At 37.5% G+C, this 23453-nt stretch overlaps 1 protein-coding gene across 2 annotated transcripts in view; it reads left to right on the forward strand.

The window, feature by feature from the left end:
* Nucleotides 1-23453, forward strand: part of UGP (UDP-glucose pyrophosphorylase) — a 443603-nt gene that overhangs the window by 169083 nt on the left and 251067 nt on the right. The window contains exon 15 of one of the 2 annotated variants that reach the window (XM_090376514.1): nt 21249-22753. The exons of the other annotated variant lie outside the window; for it this stretch is intronic. Coding sequence (XP_090232640.1) covers nt 21249-21356 — 108 coding nt within the window. The 3' untranslated portion in view covers nt 21357-22753. Of the gene's footprint in view, nt 1-21248; nt 22754-23453 lie in introns of those variants that run through there. 2 annotated transcript variants of the gene reach the window in all.

Consider the following 23453-nt stretch of genomic DNA (forward strand, 5'->3'; position numbering starts at 1 on the left):
TTTTTAAATCAACTAGATTACTGTTATTTGTATCAATATGTCAAGGAAAGTACTAGAGAAAAGAATATCCTAGACCTCATCACCCATGAATCAGATGACATAACAGGGCTGACAGTAGAGGAACCAGTAGCAGGAAGTGATCACGGAGTTCTACGGTGGATGAAGATGATGAGAGAGGTAGCAGTAGTAAAAGGCAAAGGAATGGGTTTTAATTTCAGAAAAGGAAATTACGCTGCCTTACGGTACTACATGGCCTCTATTAACTGGGTAGATATCGCGCAGAGAATGAATACAATTGAACTGTGGTGTGCTTTTAAAACATTAATCACAGATACCTTGATTGCGTATATACCATTAAAAAAATACTTGACGAGGAGGGTTCCAAGTTGGATGAATAGTGAAGTTGCCACATTACTTGAGCAGAAAAAGGTGGCATGGAAAGGTTACAGAGCAATAAAAAGTACTGAAGCCTATAACAGCTACAAGATTATCTGTAATAGAGCCACAGAAAAGGTTCGACAGGCAAAGGCAGTTTATGAGAAATCACTAGCAAACAGAGCAAAGAGGAGGGATAAGGAATTCTTTCACATATATAAATGCCAAGAAGAGCAGGACAAACCAGATCGGACCTTTACGTAAGTGAAAGGGGATAGTACTAAATACACCAGTTGCCATTGCAGATGAACTCAACAGTTATTTTGCATCGATATTTACAAAAGAAAAACCCTTTGTGGCAATGGGAAATTGTGGGAGCGAAGTTGAAAAATATGTAATTAATGATATTGAAATTTCGCAAGATTATTTAATGAAAAAACTTTCGAGCCTACAGGCCAGTAAGGCTCCTGGAGTTGATGGAATATACCCTATAATCTTAAGGGAGGCGGCAAGTGAATGCATTGAACCATGGAGGCTAATTATGCGAGCATCACTAGACTCTGGGGAGATTCCCTTGGATTGGAAAAGTGCCAATGTATCTCCCATACATAAGGGTGGCTCTAAGAGTGAAGTGGGAAATTATTGACCTGTCAGTCTGACTTCAATGGTAGGAAAAATCGTAGAGGCAATGATCAAGGGTGAAATTCAGGCTCATTTGGATCGAATTGAAATTCTCAAGGATACTCAGCATGGTTTTGTAAAGGGAAAATCATGTTTAACAAATCTGGTTTGCTATTTCAAAAAGGTCACTCACGAGCTGGATTTAGGGAATAATTTTGACATTGTTTATTTAGATTTTAGCAAAGCTTTTGACTCAGTCCCACATGAGCGGTTACTTTATAAGCTGAAACAGGTTGGAATCACTGGGAAAATCCTTAGATGGATAGCAGGAGGCAGAGGGTTGTGATAAATGGCTATTCCTCAGATTGGGTTGATGTAAGAAGTGGGGTTCCCGAATGATCAGTATTAGGACCACTGTTGTTTTTAATTTTCATAAACGACATCGATGAAGGGATAGAGGGCGTGATGTCTAAATTTGCAGATGATGTTAAAATTGGTAGAGTAGTTAATGATCACTGTCAAGCTGGGTTTCTTCAGAGAGACCTAGATAGACTTCAGGAATGGTCAGAAAAATGGCAGCTATGCTTTAATCCAACAAAGTGTAAGATATTACACCTGGGAAACAGTAATCCCAAAATAACTTATTCACTTGGTGGAGTTCAACTAAACCCAGTACTGGAGGAAAGGGACTTGGGTGATATGATACGGTCAGACATGAAATTCTCTGAGCATTGTAAACAGGTTGCAAGGAAGGCCCATGGTGTCCTATCGATGATCTATCGAACTTTTGCAAGTAGAGATAGGGACGTGATAATCCCATTATATAAGGCTTTTGTTAGACCACACTTGGAATACTGTGTTCAAGTATGGAGATCGCACCTAAAGAAAGACATTGAGCTTCTTGAAAGGGTGCTGTTGTTGTTGTTATTTGGTTTTTAGGAGCATTAGCAACTAAGGCTATATTGCTCCGGGATATGCGGTGGTCATTCCCTGACCTTTCCGCATCCTCCGTATTTGGTGGTGGCAGGCTCGAACCCCGGTCTAATCAAGAAGTGTGTGCTACGTACTGCTGCTCCTTCCCACCTGGCTACGGAGGTACCACTTAAAAGGGTGCAAAGATGGGTAACTCGCCTGGTGGGATCGGCAAAAGGGCGTTCTTATGAAGAAAGACTTCGAATATGTGGGTTGCAGAGTTTGGAAACTAGACATCTTAGAGGAGATTTGATTGAGGTGTTTAAGGCTCTGAGAGGCATCAGTAAAATGAATGAGGATGAAATTTTCAAGATTATAAATGATGCTAGAACTAGGGGACATAAATTCAAGTTACAGGGGGAAATGTTTAGATTGGACTGCAGGAAGTTTTATTTTAGCCAGCGAGTTATAAATTACTGGAATAAGTTGCCTACATGAGTGGTAGAGGCTGACAGTTTGGGGAAATTCATGGGTCATCTGGATAGTACCTTCGGGTCAGGGAAGCTCATAGAATGATAGGTTTAATTTCCTTTTTTTATTAATTATTATTATTTATTTATTTATTATCATTGTTTTATTCGTTTTTTTTTTTTTTTTTTTTTGGCTGGTGCAGCATAAGCCATAGGCTTTCTTGCACCATGCGGCCATTACTAATACTAAGATAGCACCTTAGTCCAAACACGTAGCATAATTTTAACCTTCAATATGCCGAATCTACCAGCTTCAGTCAAAGCAGATTATTTAAACTCCTGTGTTCAGCCATTTATTCCAAATCCCCTAAGATGCTACAAATGACAGAAATTTGGTCACTTCCAGACAGCATGCCGAGGAGATGCAACATGTAAAAACTGGAGGTGCAGAACTCATACTGAATCAGAATGCATGACACCAACTCCATGGTCTTCTAATTGCACGTTCACCATTCAGCATACTCTAAAGATTATGATCTCTGGAAGTTGGGAAAAAAAATACAAGACTGAAAATAAAGTCTCTTATCAAGAAGCAAGAAAACAAGTTAAATTAAGCATTCAAAAAGCACTTATGTATCGGCTGTCTGCAGTCACCAATCAGTAGCACAAACAGAAGTGTTATTCTCTCCACACATACTGATTGCAGACGGCTCGGTCAGTACTATTGACCCAGCTTACATTTAAACCACAGTTAGTAGACCAGAGTAACACTGCACCATTCGCAATTCCATCTCAAAGCCTAGCCCATTGTAAAGTAGCAGAAAAATTGCAAAAATGGGATCCTGTTGAGGTGAAGCAACCATACCCAACAAGCATGGATACAGATGATATGACCAACCAAGAAGAACTTCTTGAATTATATGCAGGTGATAATGAAGATAACAATGATTCAGGTCACCTCACATTTTCCAGAAAAGAAAAATCAAGAATTGAATGTTATAAACAACCCATTCATAAAAAGCAGACAGATTCATCTTCCCCTTACAAAATCAAATAATGGAACACATTATCCAATAGAACTGTAGAGGTTTTTGCAGTAACATCGATGACATCCATGAATTAATTTACTGCTACAAACCTCTTGCAATGTGCTTACAGGAAATGAATTTGACGCTTCAAGTCTCACTTTCAATCAAAAATTATACTGTGTTCAGACAAGACAGAGCTGATACTAATAGTGCTCCTGGAGGAGTAGCAATATTCATGGACAGCTACTCCTCCAGATGTGTGGAAGTGTTCCCTCCAGATGCATCCCACAAACCTCCAATCTTATTAATTATAGAGCAAAAGAGCACAGAGCAATAGAGCAAAAGCTCGTTATATCAGACGTAAAACAAAATAAGAATATTGGATTAAATTTCCTCTTCAGTTAATAAATATCAGATTGATCTGGAGAAAAATAAAATATTTAAACAGTAAATTTTCTCCTTTATTCACTCCACTACTGAACTGGAATGGACAGGAGCTCTCTGCTCCTAATCTCAAATGCACTGGGAATCGTATGTTCTCCGTTGTCTTCTTCAAATGCTTATGATCAAGCATTTCAAAAAATTAAAACCATAACAGAGAAGTCCAAACTGAATTTCACTGGCACCTGTGCCTTTCCTTATAATCAACCATTTACCATGCTTGAACTGCATCAGTCTTTTACCAACTCAAGAAACACTGATGGAATATGATATGTAATGCTCCTAAATCTGGATCAAAAATCACTATCTTCACTGCTGATGTCATTCAATCGAATCTTCTCTGAACATACCTTCTCAAGTTCCTGGCATCGTTCTTATGTGCTGGCAATCGCTAAATCCAGTGAAGACCATTTTGTTCCTCACAACTACGGGCCAATATCTCTTACTAGCTGTCTGAGCAAAACCGTCGGGAAAATGATACATCACTGTCTCACTTGGTACCTTGAATCCCAAAACTTTATTAACAATGATCTACATTCTCTTAACCTGAAAGGCCATCTGCTATATTTTATCCAAATTTCCTACAACAAAGATCCTCTCAAGTTTGTTATCAGGGAACTTTCTCTAAATCTCTAAAAACTTTGTCCAAGAAGAAAGAATCCCACGAGGGTCTGTTCTCAGTGCCACTCTGTTCACAATTAAAATGAATCATATAATGAAACTCATTCCAAAAACAGTGGATTCATACCTTTATACCAATGATCTCACAATTTCCTCTCATTCTCAAAACATAAACTACATCGAGTGACAACTGCAAATATCAATTAATTGCATTCAGACATGGATTATGCAATGGTTCGTTACTGCTAACCTTGCTTGCAATGTTACTGCTGTCTCTAGCAACATTCTGCTCTCCTCTTGTGCTAATTGCTTGGTTACTGGTTGGCACCACTCCTGCCTCCAAGTGGGGGGCCGGTAACCTGGGAGAAGGAATTCCCTCTTCCAGGGCTAAAAGGAGCAGTGATGGATTGCGATGCACATCCACCACTAGAGACTTGAATACACTGTCTCAGACCATGACTTGAATTGTCTGAAGAGACAATGGACTGACAAACAGAGTGCAGATATGCTAGCATTTCTAATCATGCATTCATTATCCGCACAACCTGTCGGTGCCGACCGGGCTAGCCAGGTGGGTAAAGTGCCTGCCTGGCAACCCAAAGGTGTAAAGTGTGTTTAGGGTCAAACGGCACCAGGGGTTTCCCCCATCTTTGCATAGTTTACATTGTGGGTGAACCAGTTGACTGGAAAAGCCAGAGATTTAAAAGTGTATGGACTTTGTATATGTGTGATGCCTTGTACCGTTGTTCATCTGGTCATTTAGTTGCTGGGCCCCAACTGAGCCCCAATATTGCCCCACTTATGCCCCTTTGAGGCAGACCAGGAACCCAGTAGTCTGTTTCACTCTGGCAGGTTCTGCTGCTTAATTTCCTGAGATTTCGGCGGGTAGGGCCTTAAAAAAAAAAAAAAAAAAAAAAGAAAGAGAGAAAAAAGAAACGTGTCGACGTAGGGGTAGAATCACTTATTTTTGCTAGGCCAAGTTATGGGCGTAAGGTAATTTAGACAGGTTAAGTTTTTGGCATGTAGGGATTTGGCTAGCGTATAGGTAGAGAGAGGGGAGGCAGAAGGCTGGGGGGAGAAAGACAGAAATATGAGGCCAATAGAGGAGGTAGCCCCAGTTTTCAGTGGGCATGCCCCTGCCCCACCAGAGTAGAAGATATGGGGTGGGGAGGGCGTAGTAGGTATAAAGGTGAAGGGGCTAGAGTGCCCTCTTTAGATCGCCATATGGCTATTGGCAGCTATTGCTGCATTTGTTTTCAAGTTTCTTCACTCATGGGGCAAGCTCCGTCCTTGTGCTTGTGTCCCTCATCTTTAGTTTCAGCCCTTACATTGTCCTGGCTGGTGTCTCAGTAGTGGTACTTGATGTCATCATTGTAGATGGTGATTAATGTCCTTCTCTTGATGAAGAGGTCTTGTGCGAACTGGGATAATGCTCTATATTCATTCAGTATCTATGAAATGGGATTCCAATCCTTTTGGTAGGTATCTTATTTTTGTTATAAGTACCCCTCTGAGGTCTTCATATTGTGGGCACTCGTACACTATGTGATTCCAGCTTTCTGTCTCTCCTCACGTATAGTTGGGGTTCTCGGTGAGTCTGAATCCGTGCAGCTTCTCATTGTAGGGTCCGTGTCCTGTTATTAGAGATGTCAAATGGTACCCTGGGAAGTACTAGATCAGCTGTTTTGGGTAGATTTTCTGGAGGTCTGGTTATCTCACCCTTGATGGTCTCCGTTCATCTTCTCTGCCATAATTTTAGCAGGTGCCCTGGCAGCCTGTCTGCATTGCTCAGAAAACTTCATATCTGACTGCACAATTACTCCCAGGTCTTTTTCGTTTTCTACCACCTTAAGTGTAGCACCACACAGTTGGTACGTTTCTCTGGGGTTACTTCTACCCATATGCAGTACTTTGCATTTGTCAAGGTTAAACTTCAGTTGCCACTTCTTAGCCCATCAGCCCAAATTATCTAGATCCTGTTGCAGTTAGCACACTGCCATTACTGTCATTAACAACCCTGCCAACCTTTGCATCATCTGCAAACTTCGACGCTAAGCCTGATATACCTTCATCAATATCATTGATAAATATACAAAACAACAGAAGACCCAACACCGAACCCTGTGGAACTCCACTAATAACATTAGTCCACGAAGAGCAGCACCCATTAATTACCACCCTCTGTCTTCTCCCACTCAACCATCCTTTTATCTATTGTAGCAACTTACCCTTAATACCATTCTGCTCCAATTTGTACGATAGTCTTCCATGTGCAACAGTGTCAAAAGCTTTCCTGAAATCCAAATATATGAAATCAAAATTATTTTTTGCATCCAGTTTCTTTGTAACCACATCATAATATCCTATCAAATTTGTCAGAGAAGACTTTCCTTTAACAAACCTATGCTGTGTCTGAATTATTGCTGCAGTCTTGTCTAGATGATCCTGCAATGCATCTTTAACCAGTGACTCTATTATTTTACCCGCAACAGAAGTTAAACTAACTGGTCTGTAATTACTCGTGTCACCCTTCGATCCCCCTTTGTGAATTGGGGATACATTTGCACATCTCCAGTCCGTGGGGACCTCCCCTGAGTCCAAGGATGCTCTCATAATTATGGCTAAGGGTTTGCTTAGTTGCTTTGCCGCCTCCTTTAATATAACTGGATTGATCCCATCCACCCCAGGTGCCTTTCTTATGTTTAACTTCAACAATTTCTTCTCCACTTTGTTCTCAGTTATTACAAAATCATTAAGCACCCTGCTACAATTTGATAACCTTCTGCCATTTTCAAACCTTAATAATTCCTCATGTGTGAATGTAGATGCAAAATACTCATTCAGTTTGTTTGCTATCTGAGGAGGATCATCAACAGTCGAACCATCGATATCAAGTGGACCAATCAGATTCACCCCTTCCTTTTAGAGTTTATATAAGTAAAGAAATCCTTGCTGTTTTTCTTAGCATCTTTTGCCAAAGATTTCTCGTAATCTGCCTTTGCCTGCCTAACCTCCTTTTTGACCTGATTACAGACTAGCTTATATCTGCCATAGGCTTCTGAGTCGCTGGATAATTTATATGCATCCCATGCATTTTTCTTTAGGCTATTAGCTTCTACAACAAAAGACGGAAGCCTGTTCCACCAATCAGCTACTCGCTGGCTAAAGGCAAAAAGGATTGTACAATGGAATGGGCAGGACCTATCATTCCCAGCTGATATTGCAAATGCTTTAGCAGAATCTTTTTATAACATTCACACCTCTTCCTCTTATGTGACATCCTTTCAATGCATTAAAACTAATGAAGAAGAACGTCATAAATTTAATTTTTCAACTGGACTCTCACTTCCGTATAACCAGCCCTTTGCTCTAGCTGAGTTCAAAGAATCCTTGAGCAAATCTCTGAACAGTGCAGCAGGACCAGACGACATTCATTGCAGTATGCTGATGCATCTGTGTGAAGCCGATCTCTACATACTTTTACTCTTTTATAACCGGATCTTCTCAGAAAATACATATCCTCTGTCATAGCGTCATTCCTATATTTGTGCTATTTCGAACCAGGCAAAGATCCTTCTCTAGTTCAGAATTACAGACCAATGTTATTGACAGCTGTTTGAGCAAAATCTTTGAAATGATGGTGTATAAGAGGCTCACCTGGATTCCACACTCCCAAAACCTTCTTTCTGCTCACCAATATGGCTTCCGCAAAAACAGATCTACCCTAGATTTACTTGTCAAAATTGAATCAAACATAAAAAGGTAAAGTGCAGCCATTATCAACCCACTGCAGGATGGAAGCCTCCTTAACAATTCATGCTGAGGGAAATGGACCTTAGTCTGCCACGCTGGTCCAGTGCGGGTTGGCAGATCGACTGTATTCAGCAGTCAGGGGCTTGAACCCCGGTCTACTCAAAGAGCGTGTGCTACTGCACTCCCGCTCCTGACCACTCGGCTACGGAGGCCTACATACGTAACGCCTTCATCATGAGGCAGTGTCTAGTGATAGTGAACCTAGATATTCAGAAAGCATTTGATATCACATGGTATTATTAAAGATATACATCAGTTGGGGCTTAGAGGTTACCTTCCTCAAATCATTCAGAACTTTTTCAGGTTATGCACCTTTCAAGTTTGATATCAAAACAGGCTGTCAGCATCTCACATTCAAGAAGATGGTGTACCACAGGGCTCCATCCTGAGTGCTACCCTATTTGTGATTCAGGTCAATAACATATTGCACAATCTCCAAAAAACTATTGAATTATACGTGTACGAAGATGACATCATGATATCCTGTCACTATCGAAAGACAGTTGCAAATTGCTCTTGGTCCTTATGAAATGGATACCATCTTGCAGAACAGAAATCCACTACTACTCGCTTCTGCAAACTACAGTCACTTCATCCTGATCCTGAGCTAAAGATTAATGATGTTCCAATACCCCTTGCACACACACACACACACTGTCCGTTTTCTTGCCCTGATATTAGATAGGAAACTGAACTTTCATGCACATGTGACCTATCTTCGAACTGTCTGCTTGAAGAAATTGAATATCTTCTGGTGTGTGTCATCAGTGTCATGGGGTGCTGATTGATATACTGTAATCCATCTTTATAGAGCTCTCATCAGGTCTATGGACTATGGCTCTCAAGTGTATGACTCTGCGAGGAAAAGTACTTTAGAGCGATTAAACACCATCCAGCACAGTGCTCTGTGAGTTTCCCTAGGTGCTTTCAGAACTTCTCCAGTTCAGAGCCTTTACATCGAAGCCCAAGAACCTCCCTTACATCTTTGCAGGAGAACATTACTTCTCTCATATGCCACAAAAATCCAGTCTTCCTTCCCATCCTAATTGGCGATGCCTATATAATACCGAATGGGAGTCATTTTACAATAGTAAACCAAATGAAAAGGGGCTGCTCCACTTAAACTTAGAAAATTAGCTCGATCTTGGAATATAGAAATCGGCAATATATTTCAGAACACAACACCTCCTGATCCACCGTGGACACATATATTCCTGCAATTTATGATGACTATTTCCAACAGTGGAGAAAGAACATCTTGTCACCTTCCAATATCTCAGTTACATGAAGCTCACTCTACTTCTAACTCACAGGCCTGTAAAATCTATACAGATGGATCAAAAACCAAGACCCTACTTCAAGAAGAAAGTATACCAAAATTATATGAAAAAAGGCTTAATGACGAAATAAGTAAAACATCGGAGAGAGAACAAATAGAAGAAGAATTTAATAATATACGAATTATAATTTAACAGATAGACACACTAGAACAATTCAGGAAAAACAATAAGAGGGGGGGTAAAGATATGGAATGAAGAAATAGCTAAAGCAGTACAAGACAAACAAGATAAATATCTTAAATGTATACAAAACAGGACAAGGAAGAATGAAGAAATATATAAACAAGAATGTAATAAAACTAAAGATATAATAAGGAAGGTAAAAGCAGAGTCATGGGATAGATTTATAAGTACAATAGAACATGATGTTCATGGAAGATAAAATTTGGCATATAAAATGATGAAACATTTGAATAGCGCAGAGAAAGATACTTCAAGAATAAATATAATAAAGGAAGAACAATGGAAAAAACATTATGAAGAATTGTGGAAAGACCCAACATATCAAACAGAAGAGATACAGTTAGACCCAGTTAGTGACATAGATTCAATAACGAAGGAAGAATTAGAAAAGGCATTGAAAGTTACAAAAAATAGGAAAGCAGTGGGAATGGATGGTATAAATACAGAACTGATCAAGTATGGAGGAAGTTTTTTAAAAGATAGGATACTAAATTTATTTAATAAATGTTGGGAACAATATAAAATGCTGGAGGAATGGAAGATAGCAAAAATTATTTCAATATTTAAAAAAGGTAATAGAAATGATACAAAGAATTAGAAGGATTAGAACATTAAATACAATATATAAAATGTATAGCAAAATAATAAATAATAGAATTAAAATTATCTCTGATGAAATATTAATAGAAGGACAGGCAGGATTCAGAAAATGAAGATCATGTACAGATGATATATTTGTATTAAAACAAATAATGGAAAAACGAAAAGAGTTTAATTTAGAAACACATTTAGCATTTATAGATTATGAAAAAGCATTTGATCAAGTAAACAGACGAAAACTATGGGACATATTGAGTAATAAAGGATACCCAAAGCATCTTACAAAAATAATACAGTTTATATCAAGGAACAAAAATAGTAATAGATACAGGTAATAAATTAACAGAAGAAAGTATAATAAATCAAGGAGTTAGACAGGGATGTAGCTTGTCATCAACGTTGTTTTACATATATATCGAGGATTCTTCTCTTTCTTGGTGATTCCCTTTTGACTCTCTCTCTCTCTCTCTCTCTCTCTCTCTCTCTCTCTCTCTCTCTCTCTCTCTCTCAGGGTAACTCGGGAATTTTTTTTTTGGCTGGTGCAGCATAAGCCTCACGCTTCCTTGCACCATATAGCTAATAATAATAATATGATATGTAAATGGAAAGAGGAAATTAATACAAGGATATTTTAAATACAAAGAATAGGATTAATACACTGTTATTTGGGGATGATCAAGTAATTATTCAAGATGGTGAAGATAATTTACAAAGAGCAGTATTTAAATTAAACCAAATAACAGAAAGATATAAAGTTAAAATATCAACAATGAAAACTAGAACAGTGACTTTGAACGGGAAAAATACGCTGAGAACAAAAATAGTTATAGACAATAAAATATTAGAACAAGTAAAACATTTTAAATACATAGGATGTGATATAACATATGATGTCGAAGAAGATATGAACCAGAAATCGGTTCATATCTTCATGCAGAGTAATGAATAAGATAGTGATCCTCCAATACCCAGAAACCTCAATTCAAGGAAAAACTTTCATATTTATTTAGATTCGTCATCAGATTCAAACAAGGAAAAATTCAAACAATAAAAAGAACTCTGTCTAAGAAAACAAGGAAAGAAACACAATTGAAATTTTACAAAGTAATGGCAGTACCAACACTTCTTTACCGTTCTGAAACATGGATACCGAAACAAAGAGACATTAATAGAATACAAGCTGCAGAAATTAAATTTTTAAGATATGTTAAAGGATGTACAAAATTAGATAAAATATCAAACGTAAATATTAGAAAGGAATTAAAGATTTACTCAATTAAGGAAAAAATTATAGAATATAGACAAAGATGGAAAGAACATGTAGAAAGAATGGAACATAATAGATTTCATAAATTAGTTTACACATATAGAGCAAAAGGAAAAGGAGATAGAGGAAGACCGAAGAAAAGATGGGCAGACCTCTTTGAGATCGGAACAGGAGGATCGCCTAATCTGTGAAGGAAGACAAGACAAGAGATGCAAGGAAGCAAGGTTATATGCAACAGCCAAGAAAAATTAAAACTTCCCATCTCACCTGTCCATTCTTTCTAATAATGTAGTTCTCTTAATTTAACTCACTTCCACAACACCAGATGGAAGTTTGTTCCAACAATTGACTGTTCTCAGGCTGAAAGAAAATTTCCACATATCTATAACCATCCTTCCTCACTTTAAATTTATAATCCCATATGTGCATTGCCTGAACAAGAGTAAGGATGACATCAACATTTAGCTTGCACAATCCATTCAAAGCTTTAAACATCTCATTCAGATCCTGCAGGTGATGCAGTTTGCAGAACTGAATCTCTCAATAATAGTACTTTTTCGTTCCCCTCACTAATCTCTTTGCTCTTCTCTGTACCCATTCCAACAGGTCCACATCCTTCCTAAAGTATTTCAGAAAGGAATTATTTTATATATGTGGATGAATTTTATTAAATATTCTCTCCTTTATTGAGTTGATATAGTTTATTACAGTTATTATGATTGATTATTTTACTGCCCCTCCCAGCCTGTTTGAAGAATTTCACTCTAATTTTGGACAACCAACTCAAATTAAGGAAAAATTTATTTTAAAAGCATTTTTATGCAGTTCTCATTTTTATTAATTTGAAAACCATGAAAAAACTCATTGACTCTTAGTGGGAAACTTTGCTGCTCGGGGCTCATAAGTGATTCACTCTAGAGTGGGTTAAAGAAGAATGAACTTTGAAACACTGATGCATTTCGTGACTGTTATGATAGCCATGAATTGCATCCATCTGCATGCCCATATATCTCTACTACTTGCAACATATCATACCAATTATACAGGATGTTTGAGAGAGAATTCTGGTTTTCTTTCGGACATTATTTATCACTGACATAAACCAGGGCTTTTTTCCTGATGTAATGTGCCAGAATGGCATTCTTGAAATAAAAATGAAAAATGATATACTCAGGTGCATTTTCTAAACATTTTAAAAGGGTCTGTTGAAAAATGATTACTATCAGCTCAGGATAAAGAATTACCTCAGTAGGCCAAACGGATAACATTTTAGCATATGACAAAACTGAAATTCAAAATTTAAACAAAAGATATGGTATGAAAGACAGAATCCGTAATTTAAGTTATTGTGTAGTGTTAAACAAGAAACATCATATTAATTATAAATGTACATTGTTTTATAAAAGAAACAAAATTTATGGGTGTAAAATAAAGATGGCAAGTAATTATTATTGTGACATGCAGAGTAATGAATCAGATAGTGATCCTCCAATACCCAGAAACCTCAATTCAAGGAAAAACTTTCGTATTTATTTAGATTCGTCATCAGATTCAAACAAGGAAAAAATTGCCCATAACTCAGCTACTGAAAAAAATTGTTCAAATACTGGCCAGAAATGGAGCTGGGAATCCTGACAAATGAGCTCAAAATATTCAGAACTGTAAAAGACTACAAGTTATGTATGCAGTACAAAAATAGGAATGGACATTTAATGCCTGCAAAAGAATTTCAAGGTAAACCATGTCAGTGTGCTTGGAAAGTTAATCAAAATACCACTTCTGATCAAAAAGAAAAAACCATGAGGGCATTTTACAGTTTTGAGAGTCAAGTTAAACAAAATATTTTTATACGGGGTTCTATTAGGATTGCAATAATAAAAATACATTGTCCCAAAGATAATACTTAACACTTAAAAAATATATATACATATATAGTATTACAACTGAATTGGGATACAAGTTTAGGGTTAGCATTTTGTATTGAATTTGAAATTTTATTAAAATTGAATCGGAATAATGACTCAGACCAGAGCAGCAAAGCAAAAGGCTCAAGCTAAATGGAGTGCTGTGGCTCAGGGGAGAACTGAGGAGGGGTAGTTGCCCTCTGAATCACAGCCTTTTAAAATACGCTGCTTGCTTGATGTTTGTGGAGCAATCAGGTACGGGACATGATATTGCCAAGGAGCATGTCTTTGTGTGCGCATGATGTAAGGAATGTGAGGAAATGAGGCAACAACTCAGCGTTGTTATGGGCCTATATGAGAGCTTGAAGGACAGGGTGGATGCCCTCAAAGGATCTAAATTGAGGTTCCCATCAAGCTCTCAGCTGCCCACATCAATGCCAGAGCTTGCACTTGATCATCATGCAAAACAGCGGCAACCCCCAAGGCAGAATGCGCTGGTCCAACAGGAACTAGTAGTTGTTGGTGAATGTATTGTCAGTGAAACGGAGAACATGCTATGTAAAAAGGATAGGTGGAACAGGACCAGGGTATGTCTGCCAGGGGCAAAGGTTGATGACGTTGTAGAGCAGATATCTTTTAAGGGCACAAAGGGTGATATTGTTGTACATGTTGGCACTAATGATATTAAGAGTAGGAGACCGGCAGAATTACTTAACAAGTACAGGTCACTGTTGAAAAAAAGCCGTGAATTAGGGTTGAATATGAAAGTGTCTGCAATTCTGCCCAGACACAATAGGAGGGAGTATATGGTGAGAGCCTTGTCCATCAATTTGGCCCTGGAAAGATTGCAAGGCTCAAGGGGTAGAATTTTTTTCAGCCTGGTCTGTACTTGGTAACAGGAGAGACTGCTTCTACAGGGATGGGATACACTTAAATAGAAAGGGTGCAAGAATATTTGCTGATGTTATCGAGGCAGTGTTAGGTGGGTCGGAAACTGCTAGCTTGGGGGAAAACAAGGACTAATAGATTAACAGTGGCTACTGGCAGTGGTGAAGGTGATTCTTGCACTGCTTCTATTGGAATGAGCAGCAGCCTGGAAAACAAGATGCAGGGTATTTCAGACTGCTGGGAGTCATTGCGGTACAAGAAAACACATGGGTTGTGTAAGGGTAGCTAAAAATAGGAGGAACAGGTGCATGTATACTTGCATGTACACCAATGCTAGGAGTTTGGCAAATAAATATGATGAATATGAAGTATTGCTCAGAACATTAAAGACAGATATTGTTGGGATATCAGAGACGTGGTGTCACACAGATATAAGGAATGCAGAACTGGAATTTGGGGAGTACAATGTGTACAGGAAGTATAGACAAGATAGGAAGGGAGGAGGGGTTACACTATTAGTTAAGAAACACAAAATCCAAGGAAGTGAAGCCAGTTGACATCGCTGGACAGTGCAGAGTCGAGTCAGTTTGGTGTGACAGAAGCATTGGGAGATCAAAATTGAGAATAGGAGTGTGTTATAGACCTATTGAATATAATGAGGAACTGTACAGGGAAATAGAGTGGGCCAGTAAATCAGAGAGTCTCATGATGGGGGAATTTTAATTTGCCAGATATTGACTGGAATTTTTGGGTTGGTCACTCACACACTAGCAAGGCTTTTGTGGATTTATTGGATGATTGTTTTCTACATCAGCATATTCGGGAGGCAACTAGAGGGAGAATACTCTTGATCTGATTATCAGTAGTGATTCTTCATGCATTAAGAATCTGCAGATAAAGGAACCACTAGGTGGCAATGATCAGTGTGCTGAATTGGGATTTACTCAAAGAGGTAACTACCATCAGGGCTAAAGGGAAGGGAAGGGCTTTTGCTTTCGTGAAGGTGACTACTGTGGTCTGAGACAGTATTTAAATTCTGTAGGGTGGGACCAACTGATGATGTTACCAACAGCAAATTCAAAATGGGAAGCATTCAAAGAATTTATCTTGGAAACTACTAGGCTCTACATACCAACTAAGAAATATTGTTCAAGGTTTAGGCCTAAATGGATGTCAGATGAACTAATGAGACATGTGGCAGAGAAGAAAAATGCATGGTATACATATAAATTAACATGTGACACAGAAGCCTGTGATAGATTCAAGTTGATCTGTAACCAAGTTACAAAGGAGGTTAGGCAGGCAAAGGCAGATTACGAGACATCTTTGCAAAGGATGCAAAGAAAACCAGAAAAGAGTTCTTTACCTATGTAAACTCTAGAAGGAAAGGGATGAATCAGATTGGTCCACTGGATATTGATGGTTCAATTGTTCATGATCCTGCTCAGGTGGCTAACAAACTAAATGAGTATTTTGCATCTACATTCACCCATAAGGAGTTATTCAGGGAGGGGAATGCCAGAGGTGAGTTAAACTCTGGCAGTGAGCTGGATGATTTTGTAATAACTGAGAGGAAAGAGGAAAGTGGAGGAGAAATTGTTGAAGATAAACCTAAAAGAGGCACCCAGGGTGGATGGGATCTATCCAATTATATTAAAGGAGGCAGCAAAGGAAGTAAGCAAACCATTAGTCATAATTATGAGAGCTTCTTTGGACTCAGGGGAGGTATCCATGGACTAGAGATGTGCAAATGTGACCCCAATTCACAAAGGAGGATCAAAGGGCAACCACGTAATTATAGACCTGTTAGTTTAACTTCTGTTCCAGGAAAATTAATGGAGGCACTGGTTAAAGAAGCACTGCAGGATCATCCAGACAAGACTTCAGTTATAGCTCGGACACAGCATGGTTTCGTTAAGGAAAGTCTTGCCTGACCAATTTGATTGGATACTATGATTTGGTCACAAAGGAACTGGATGCAGGGAATAACTTTGATATCATATATTTGGATCATAGGAAGGCTTTTGATAGTGTTGCGCATGGAAGACTGCTGCACAAATTGGGGCAGTGTGGAATTGGAGGCAAATTGCTGCTGTGGATAAAAGGATGGCTGAGTGAGAGAAGACAGAGAGTGGTAATCAATGGACACTGCTCATCGTGGACTAATGTTATTAGTGGAGTCCCTCAGGGTTCAGTATTGGGCCCATTGTTGTTTTCTGTATTTACAAATGATATTGATGATGGTATATCAAGCTTAATGTCCAAGTTTTCAGACGATACGAAGGTTGGCAGGGTTGTTAACGACACTAATGACATTACGCTGCTGCAACAGGATCTAGAAAAGTTGAGAAGATAGGCTGAGAGGTGGCAAATGAAGTTTAACATTGACAAATGTAAAGTACTACATATGGGAAGCAGCAAACCCAGAGTGACGTATCAACTCTGTGGTACTACACTGACAGTGGTAGAGAACGAAAATGATCTGGGGTAATTGTGCAGGCAGATATGAAGTTTTCTGAGCAGTGCAGACGGTCTGTCAGAGTAGCTCATGGTATCTTGTCAATGATATACAGGAATTTTTCTAGCAGGGATAAGGAGGTGATTATACCCTTATATAAGGCAATGGTCAAGCCACACCTTGAGTAATGTATACTGGTCTGGAGGCCTCATTTTAAGGACGTTGAGCTGTTGGAACGAGTACAGAGAAGGGCAACAAGATTAGTGAATGGAACAAAGGGTTGCTCTTATGAAGAAAGGCTTAAATTTTGCAAATTACAGTGTCTGGAGACTAGGCACCTGCGAGGTGATCTGATTGATGTGTATAAAGCCTTGAATGGCTTGAGCATGCTCAATGCTGATGGAATTATTCCTCTTTCTCAGAATAATCGCCTGAGAGGGCATAAATTCACATAAATTGAGGAAAGACAGATGTAGGATAGATGTGCAGGAGTTTGCCTTTAGCCAGCGGGTGATTGGTTGGTGGAACAGACTTCCATCCTTTGTTTTGAAAGTTGATGGCCTAAATAAATTTAAGGCTGAGATTGACAGGCACTTGGATCGAACGGAAGGGTGAAATGGGAGCGTGTTTTTTTTTTTTTGGCTGATGCTGCATAAGCTTGCTTTCTTGTATCATATGCCTCTACTAATGCTAATGCTAAAAGGAAGGTCAAAGGAAGACACAGGTAATTACAGACCTGTTAGTTTAACTTCTGTTCCAGGGAAATTAATGGAGGTACTGGTTAAAGAAGTGTTGCAGGATCATCTAGACAAGACTTCAGTTATAGTTCAGACTCAGCATGGGTTTGTTAAGTGGAAATCTTGTCTGACAAATTTGATTGGATATTATGATGTAGTCACAAAGGAGCTGGATGCAAAAAATAACTTTGATATCATATATTTGGATCTTAGAAAGGCCTTTGATACTGTTGCACATGGAAGACTGCTGCACAAATTGGAGCAATGTGGCATTGGAGACAAATTGCTGCAGTGGATAAAGGGATGGTTGAGTGGGAGAAGACAGAGTGGTAATCAATGGACACTGCTTTTCTTGGACTAATGTTAATGGAGTCCCTCAGGGTTCAGTGTTGGGTCCATTGTTATTTTCTGTATTTATAAATGATATTGATGATGGTATATCAGGCTTAATGTACAAGTTTACAGACGATACGAAGGTTGGCAGGGTTGTTAATGACACTAATGACAGTACACTGCTGCAACAGGATCTAGAGAAGTTGAGCAGATGGGCTGAGAGGTGGCAAATGTAAAGTACTACATATGGGAAGCAGTAATCCCAGAGTAACGTATCAACTCTGTGGTACCACACTGACAGTGGTAGAGAATGAAAAGGACCCCGGGGTAATTGTGCAGGCAGATATGAAGTTTTCTGAGCAGTGCAGACAGTCTGCAGGAGTAGCTCATGGTGTCTTGTCAATGATATACATTGTTTTTTTCTAGCAGGGGGTAAGGAGGTGATTATCCCCTTGTATAAGGCAATGGTCAGGCCACACCCTGAGTACTGTATACAGGTCTGGAGGCCTCATTTTAAGAAGGATGTAGAGTTGTTGGAATGAGTATAGAGAATGGCAACAAGATTAGTGAATGGAACAAAGTGTTGCTCTTACGAAGAAAGGCTTAAATTTTGCAAATTACAGTGTCTGGAGACTAGGCACCTGCGAAGTGATCTGATTGAGGTGTATAAAGCCTTGAATGGTTTGAGCATGCTCAATGCAGATGGGATTCTTTCTCTTGCTCAGAATAATCGCCCAAGAGGGCATAAATTCAAATTGAGGAAAGACGGTTGTAGGATAGATGTGGAAATTTGCCTTTAGCCAGCAGGTGGTTGATTGCTGGAACAAACTTCCATCTGTCGTTGTAGAAGTTGATAGCTTAAATAGATTCATGAACTTGACAAACATTTGGAGCGAGTGGATGGGTGAAATAAGGGATTTTCTTTTTTTTTTTTTGGTTGATGCTATATAAGCTTGCTTTCTTGTATCATTTGCGTTTGCTAATGCTAATAACACCTGGAAGCCAAGATCTCATTCTTTCACATTTTATATTAGACAAAACAGGCAAGATATTCGTGTTGGCAAGAAGTATTTTAGGGACACCTATCAGATAAGCGATGGATGAATATACAATTGTTGTTCAAAAGATGTTTTGTCTCTGAAAGATTGCCGAGGTTACTATGTTCCAGGCAATAAAATTGATGACTCACATGTGATAAAACATATAAATTTGTTTTCAACTTATACCAGTCACTATACAAGAGTTCATAATCATAGTCAACAATATTTGAATCCAGACCTAATGTAAATTTGGTGTTTTAAGCATAAAAAGCTGAAAATACATCTTACCCTACAGAAGAAGAGGTACAGAGTATTCATTAGACATATATTTTACATAAATATTTAGTAATATTTACATAAATGATAAATATTTAGGCTCTAAGATTAAAGTAACAGTTTAATGGTTAGCGTGTTCGAAGAATACAGACGATTATGTAGCAATTAATGCTATATGAAAGGAGTGTAAATTTGAAATATATGAATGAATATTTTAAAATGCAAGAAATGTATTCATTGGGAGTTAAGACTGCGAATCAGCATGAAAATATGTTTATGGTAAGGAAACATTGCATGCTTTATGGTTTGGGAGAAAATTATTTAAAAAGTATTCAACATAATTAATTGGAAATATTGGACATTAATTAGATGTCGAAGAAGGAAGAAGAGGGATAATAGTGTCACCTTATGAATAAATGCATTGACTGGAGATTTAATAAGTACTAGTGCGAATTTGATGAATAATATATATCCATTTATATACATAGAAGACCTCTGGAAACCAGGCGAAAACCATGCGTAATCAGCCTTCTGCACTAAGTGGGGCTCTGCTGTAGTCACCTTTCCTCTTCAAGAGCATCTCTTGGGATGCATAATGACTCTTCCTATGATTAAAGCCAGCCCCTTTCTAGACTCCATTCAAAAGAGGGCATTTAGATTAATTAATGACTCATCTCTTACAAAGTCTTTCCACCTCTGTCTCACAGATTTATCTGCTTCTGCTGAATACATTTTCTATAGATACTTCCACGGGCACTGTTCTTCTGAATTGACATCTGTAATTCCCCCACTCTCTTCCAAACCAGCTTGAACATGTACCGCTTTTTTTTTTTTTTTTTGGAGACACCTTCTTGTGTATTTCCTGAAAATTGAAATTGTATTTCCTGGAAATTGAGGTCCTTAGTCAACAAGTATCTTTGAGGAAGTCTTCTCAACCTTCATCCCATACATCAGCGGTTCCCAACCTTTTTTAATTCGTGAACCCCTTTCAACATAATATTTTTAAAGCGAACCACTAAGCCTATATTCTCTGAAATCATATAATATTTCTGAATTTTTATTATAAAATATTTCCAGTACTACTTTTTATAAGCAACATTGCATAACAATTAATGTCTCATCTCTAACAGAGTCTCTCCACTCTGTCTCATGGAACTACTTCCATGGGCACTGTTCTTCTGAATCGACTTCTATAATTCCCACTCTCTCTCTTTCAAATAAAACCAAACACGTGCCGCAACTAATCAACATCCTTTTATTGTCCAACTTCCAACAAAACCAACTTTTCTTCTTCCTCATTTATTCATTCAATTTCCATTTTCTGGAACAACCTTCCTTCTTATGTATTTCGTGAAAATTACAATTAACAGAAGTTCAAGTCTAATATCAAAAGTATCTTCTTTCAGCTTTTCAACCTTCAACCCATGCACTGTACTAAGTACTATATTTTCTAAAAAAAAAAGTTCCTGTACCTAACAATGGTCCTTGAGAATCAAAAAAAATTTAGTATAGAAAATATGTTTATTTAACATGATATACTGTAAGATAGTAAACTAATTATAAGGAATTTTGGGAGATTTTGGTTTCTTTCTTTGGCAGTTCTTTACTTTTTATTTTACTTTATTGTTTATTATTAGTTATGTTTTGTAGTTTACAATAATATATCTATATAAACCTATGCAGATACCATTACAAAAAAATTTTTAGTGTGAACCCCCTGGAACACTTTCGTGAACCCCCAGGGGTTCGCGAACCACCGGTGGGAACTGCTGCCGTACATGGTACTAAATACTGATTGATTCTAATACTTTTCGTGTTTGGGGTTTTCATTAAAAAAAATTTAAAAAATATGGTATTGGTAACTTATGTTATCTTATTTCTAACACTGTACTTACATTAGTATTTTAAATAACGTTAAAGTTTATGAATGCTGTATTTCAGGGAACAGTTATCATTATAGCCAATCATGGAGACAGAATTGATATTCCTCCTGGAGCTATCCTTGAGAACAAAATTGTGTCTGGTAATCTCCGTATCCTAGATCATTAATGTTTACAAGGCATAAATGAAATCAAGATAGATGAAAATAAAATGAACCTTTAATTGCATTCTTGATGCATATCTATATAAATTTTTGTTTAGTTAATGGTTTGTCTTGTACAAAAATGTGAAATTTTTGTGCTACTTTTCATTTTGAAATTCCTAGTCATTACTTAAATATGTATGTTTGTAAATGTGCCAATGACATTAGCCATTTATTTAGTTTGGAATATTAGCTGTTGTAGAACAGGCTTTTTGTAGAAGAAATAATGCCATCAATGTGTGTCAAAAGATATACTTTCAGTAATAACAAACTCCATTTGTAAAAAGTTTAGAAAACTCTGAGGATATACATTCGAGAGATATTTTTGTATAGCGTTCTGTTTGAATCATGTAGAAGTTTAACTTTCATGGCTAAGAAATCCATTTAATAATATGAGGTGCTATCCAAAAAGTTATGAGAATGCATATAACCAGTTTGTCATCAGATGGACTCATACACAAGACATTGCCAACTCTGAGAGTCATTTTAACCCTATTTAATACAAATTTCCCAAATTAATGTTTGCCGTAGAAACTGTGGCAAACATTAATTTGGAAAGCATTGTAAGCTACGGCTGAGCAAATTGATTGGTTTTTGATTGAAAAGTGAGTGCAAAATAGCAAAGAAAATGGGTGGGGTTTAAAATGACTTCCAGGTGACTAACAATAGGCTAAAAACAGATGTTCACTTAATTTACTTAATTTTAAATCATGTTCCCCTCCAAATAAGTTGTCCCTTTTGGCAACTTAACAATAACAACAATGATACCTAGAGTGTCATCGTTGAAAGCATGTCTGAAATTCTTTTTCATGTTGCTGTTTGGTATATCTAACAGTTTATACTGAATCTTCAATACCTCATTAGCTCTTTCCATTGAGCTTCAGTTTAATCTTTGGACACTAGAAGTCACATGAAGCTAGATTTGCCGAGTAAGAGGGGAATCAGGTATTAAGCATCTCGTTCCTCGCCAGAAACTGTCAGACAGACAATTGTTTGGGTGTTGCTTTATCAGAATTGCCACTCTAATATTTTTTTTTTCGATAAAACATCTTTTCCACTACCTGTAATGTAACATCTTCAAGCTGTTCTGCCAAGCCACCTGAAGTAAAACTTGATGCAAACTCTTTGTTTGTTTTGAACAACTTAAATTTTTTTGAATGATTATAAAAAATTGCAAAGAACAGTATACGTATCTTCATTAAGCAGCTTTGTTTGCATGACTAATGTGGTGTAGAATGGTATATGACAAGAAAAGAGCTGCTGCAAAAGTATATTCTGTCACTACCTGGCTGGAAACTTTGTTAGTATCGATAGTTGTTGTTACATGACCTGTCTCATAATTTTTGGTAGCACCTTGTATATATGTATGTACATATATATTAAATAAAAGTAGTTAGACTAACCAATAATTTATTGCATGTTTACATAATAATCTGTTAAGAGTTTTGTATTAGATGAAATACAGATATTAATCTAATAATATCATTTGCATCATCTAATAATATTAGATGACACAGATGTCAGTTTTATGCCAAATGGTAAGTCATGTCCTGTTTGTTATAATCATATATGACTGCTTTTAGCATTTATTTTTTTTTTTTCCAAATGTTAAATAAATTGGAACAATCATATTAGTATCAGCCGTATAGTGCGAGGAAACTATAGACTTTTTCTACACCAGCAAAAAATAAATAAATTAAAAAATATAAAATAAAGAAAGAAAAACTAGAAAAGAAAATACAAAGCAAATTATACATTTCCCTCCTCATGTAGGCAACTATCCAGTTTACTTTTGAATTCGTTCAAACTGTCAGCCTGAACTACCTAAAGAAGCAACTTGTTCCAGTAATTAATTCTTGCTGGCTAAAAGAAAACTTCCTACAATCTAGTCTAATCTCTTCCCCTTTAATTTGTTTAATTTATGGTCCCTAGTTCTGGAATTCTTTATAACAGTGAAAATTCTGCTATCATTCATTTTATTAACCCCTCTTATGCACCTTAGATGAGCCTTATCCACCTTAATCATGTTCAGTCTTTAGGTGCCTGGTTGCCAAGTTTTGTAG

This window comes from Mastigoproctus giganteus, chromosome 6 (assembly GCF_048544385.1).
Source record: "Mastigoproctus giganteus isolate SK-2022 chromosome 6, ASM4854438v1, whole genome shotgun sequence".
NCBI lineage: Eukaryota > Metazoa > Arthropoda > Arachnida > Uropygi > Thelyphonidae > Mastigoproctus > Mastigoproctus giganteus.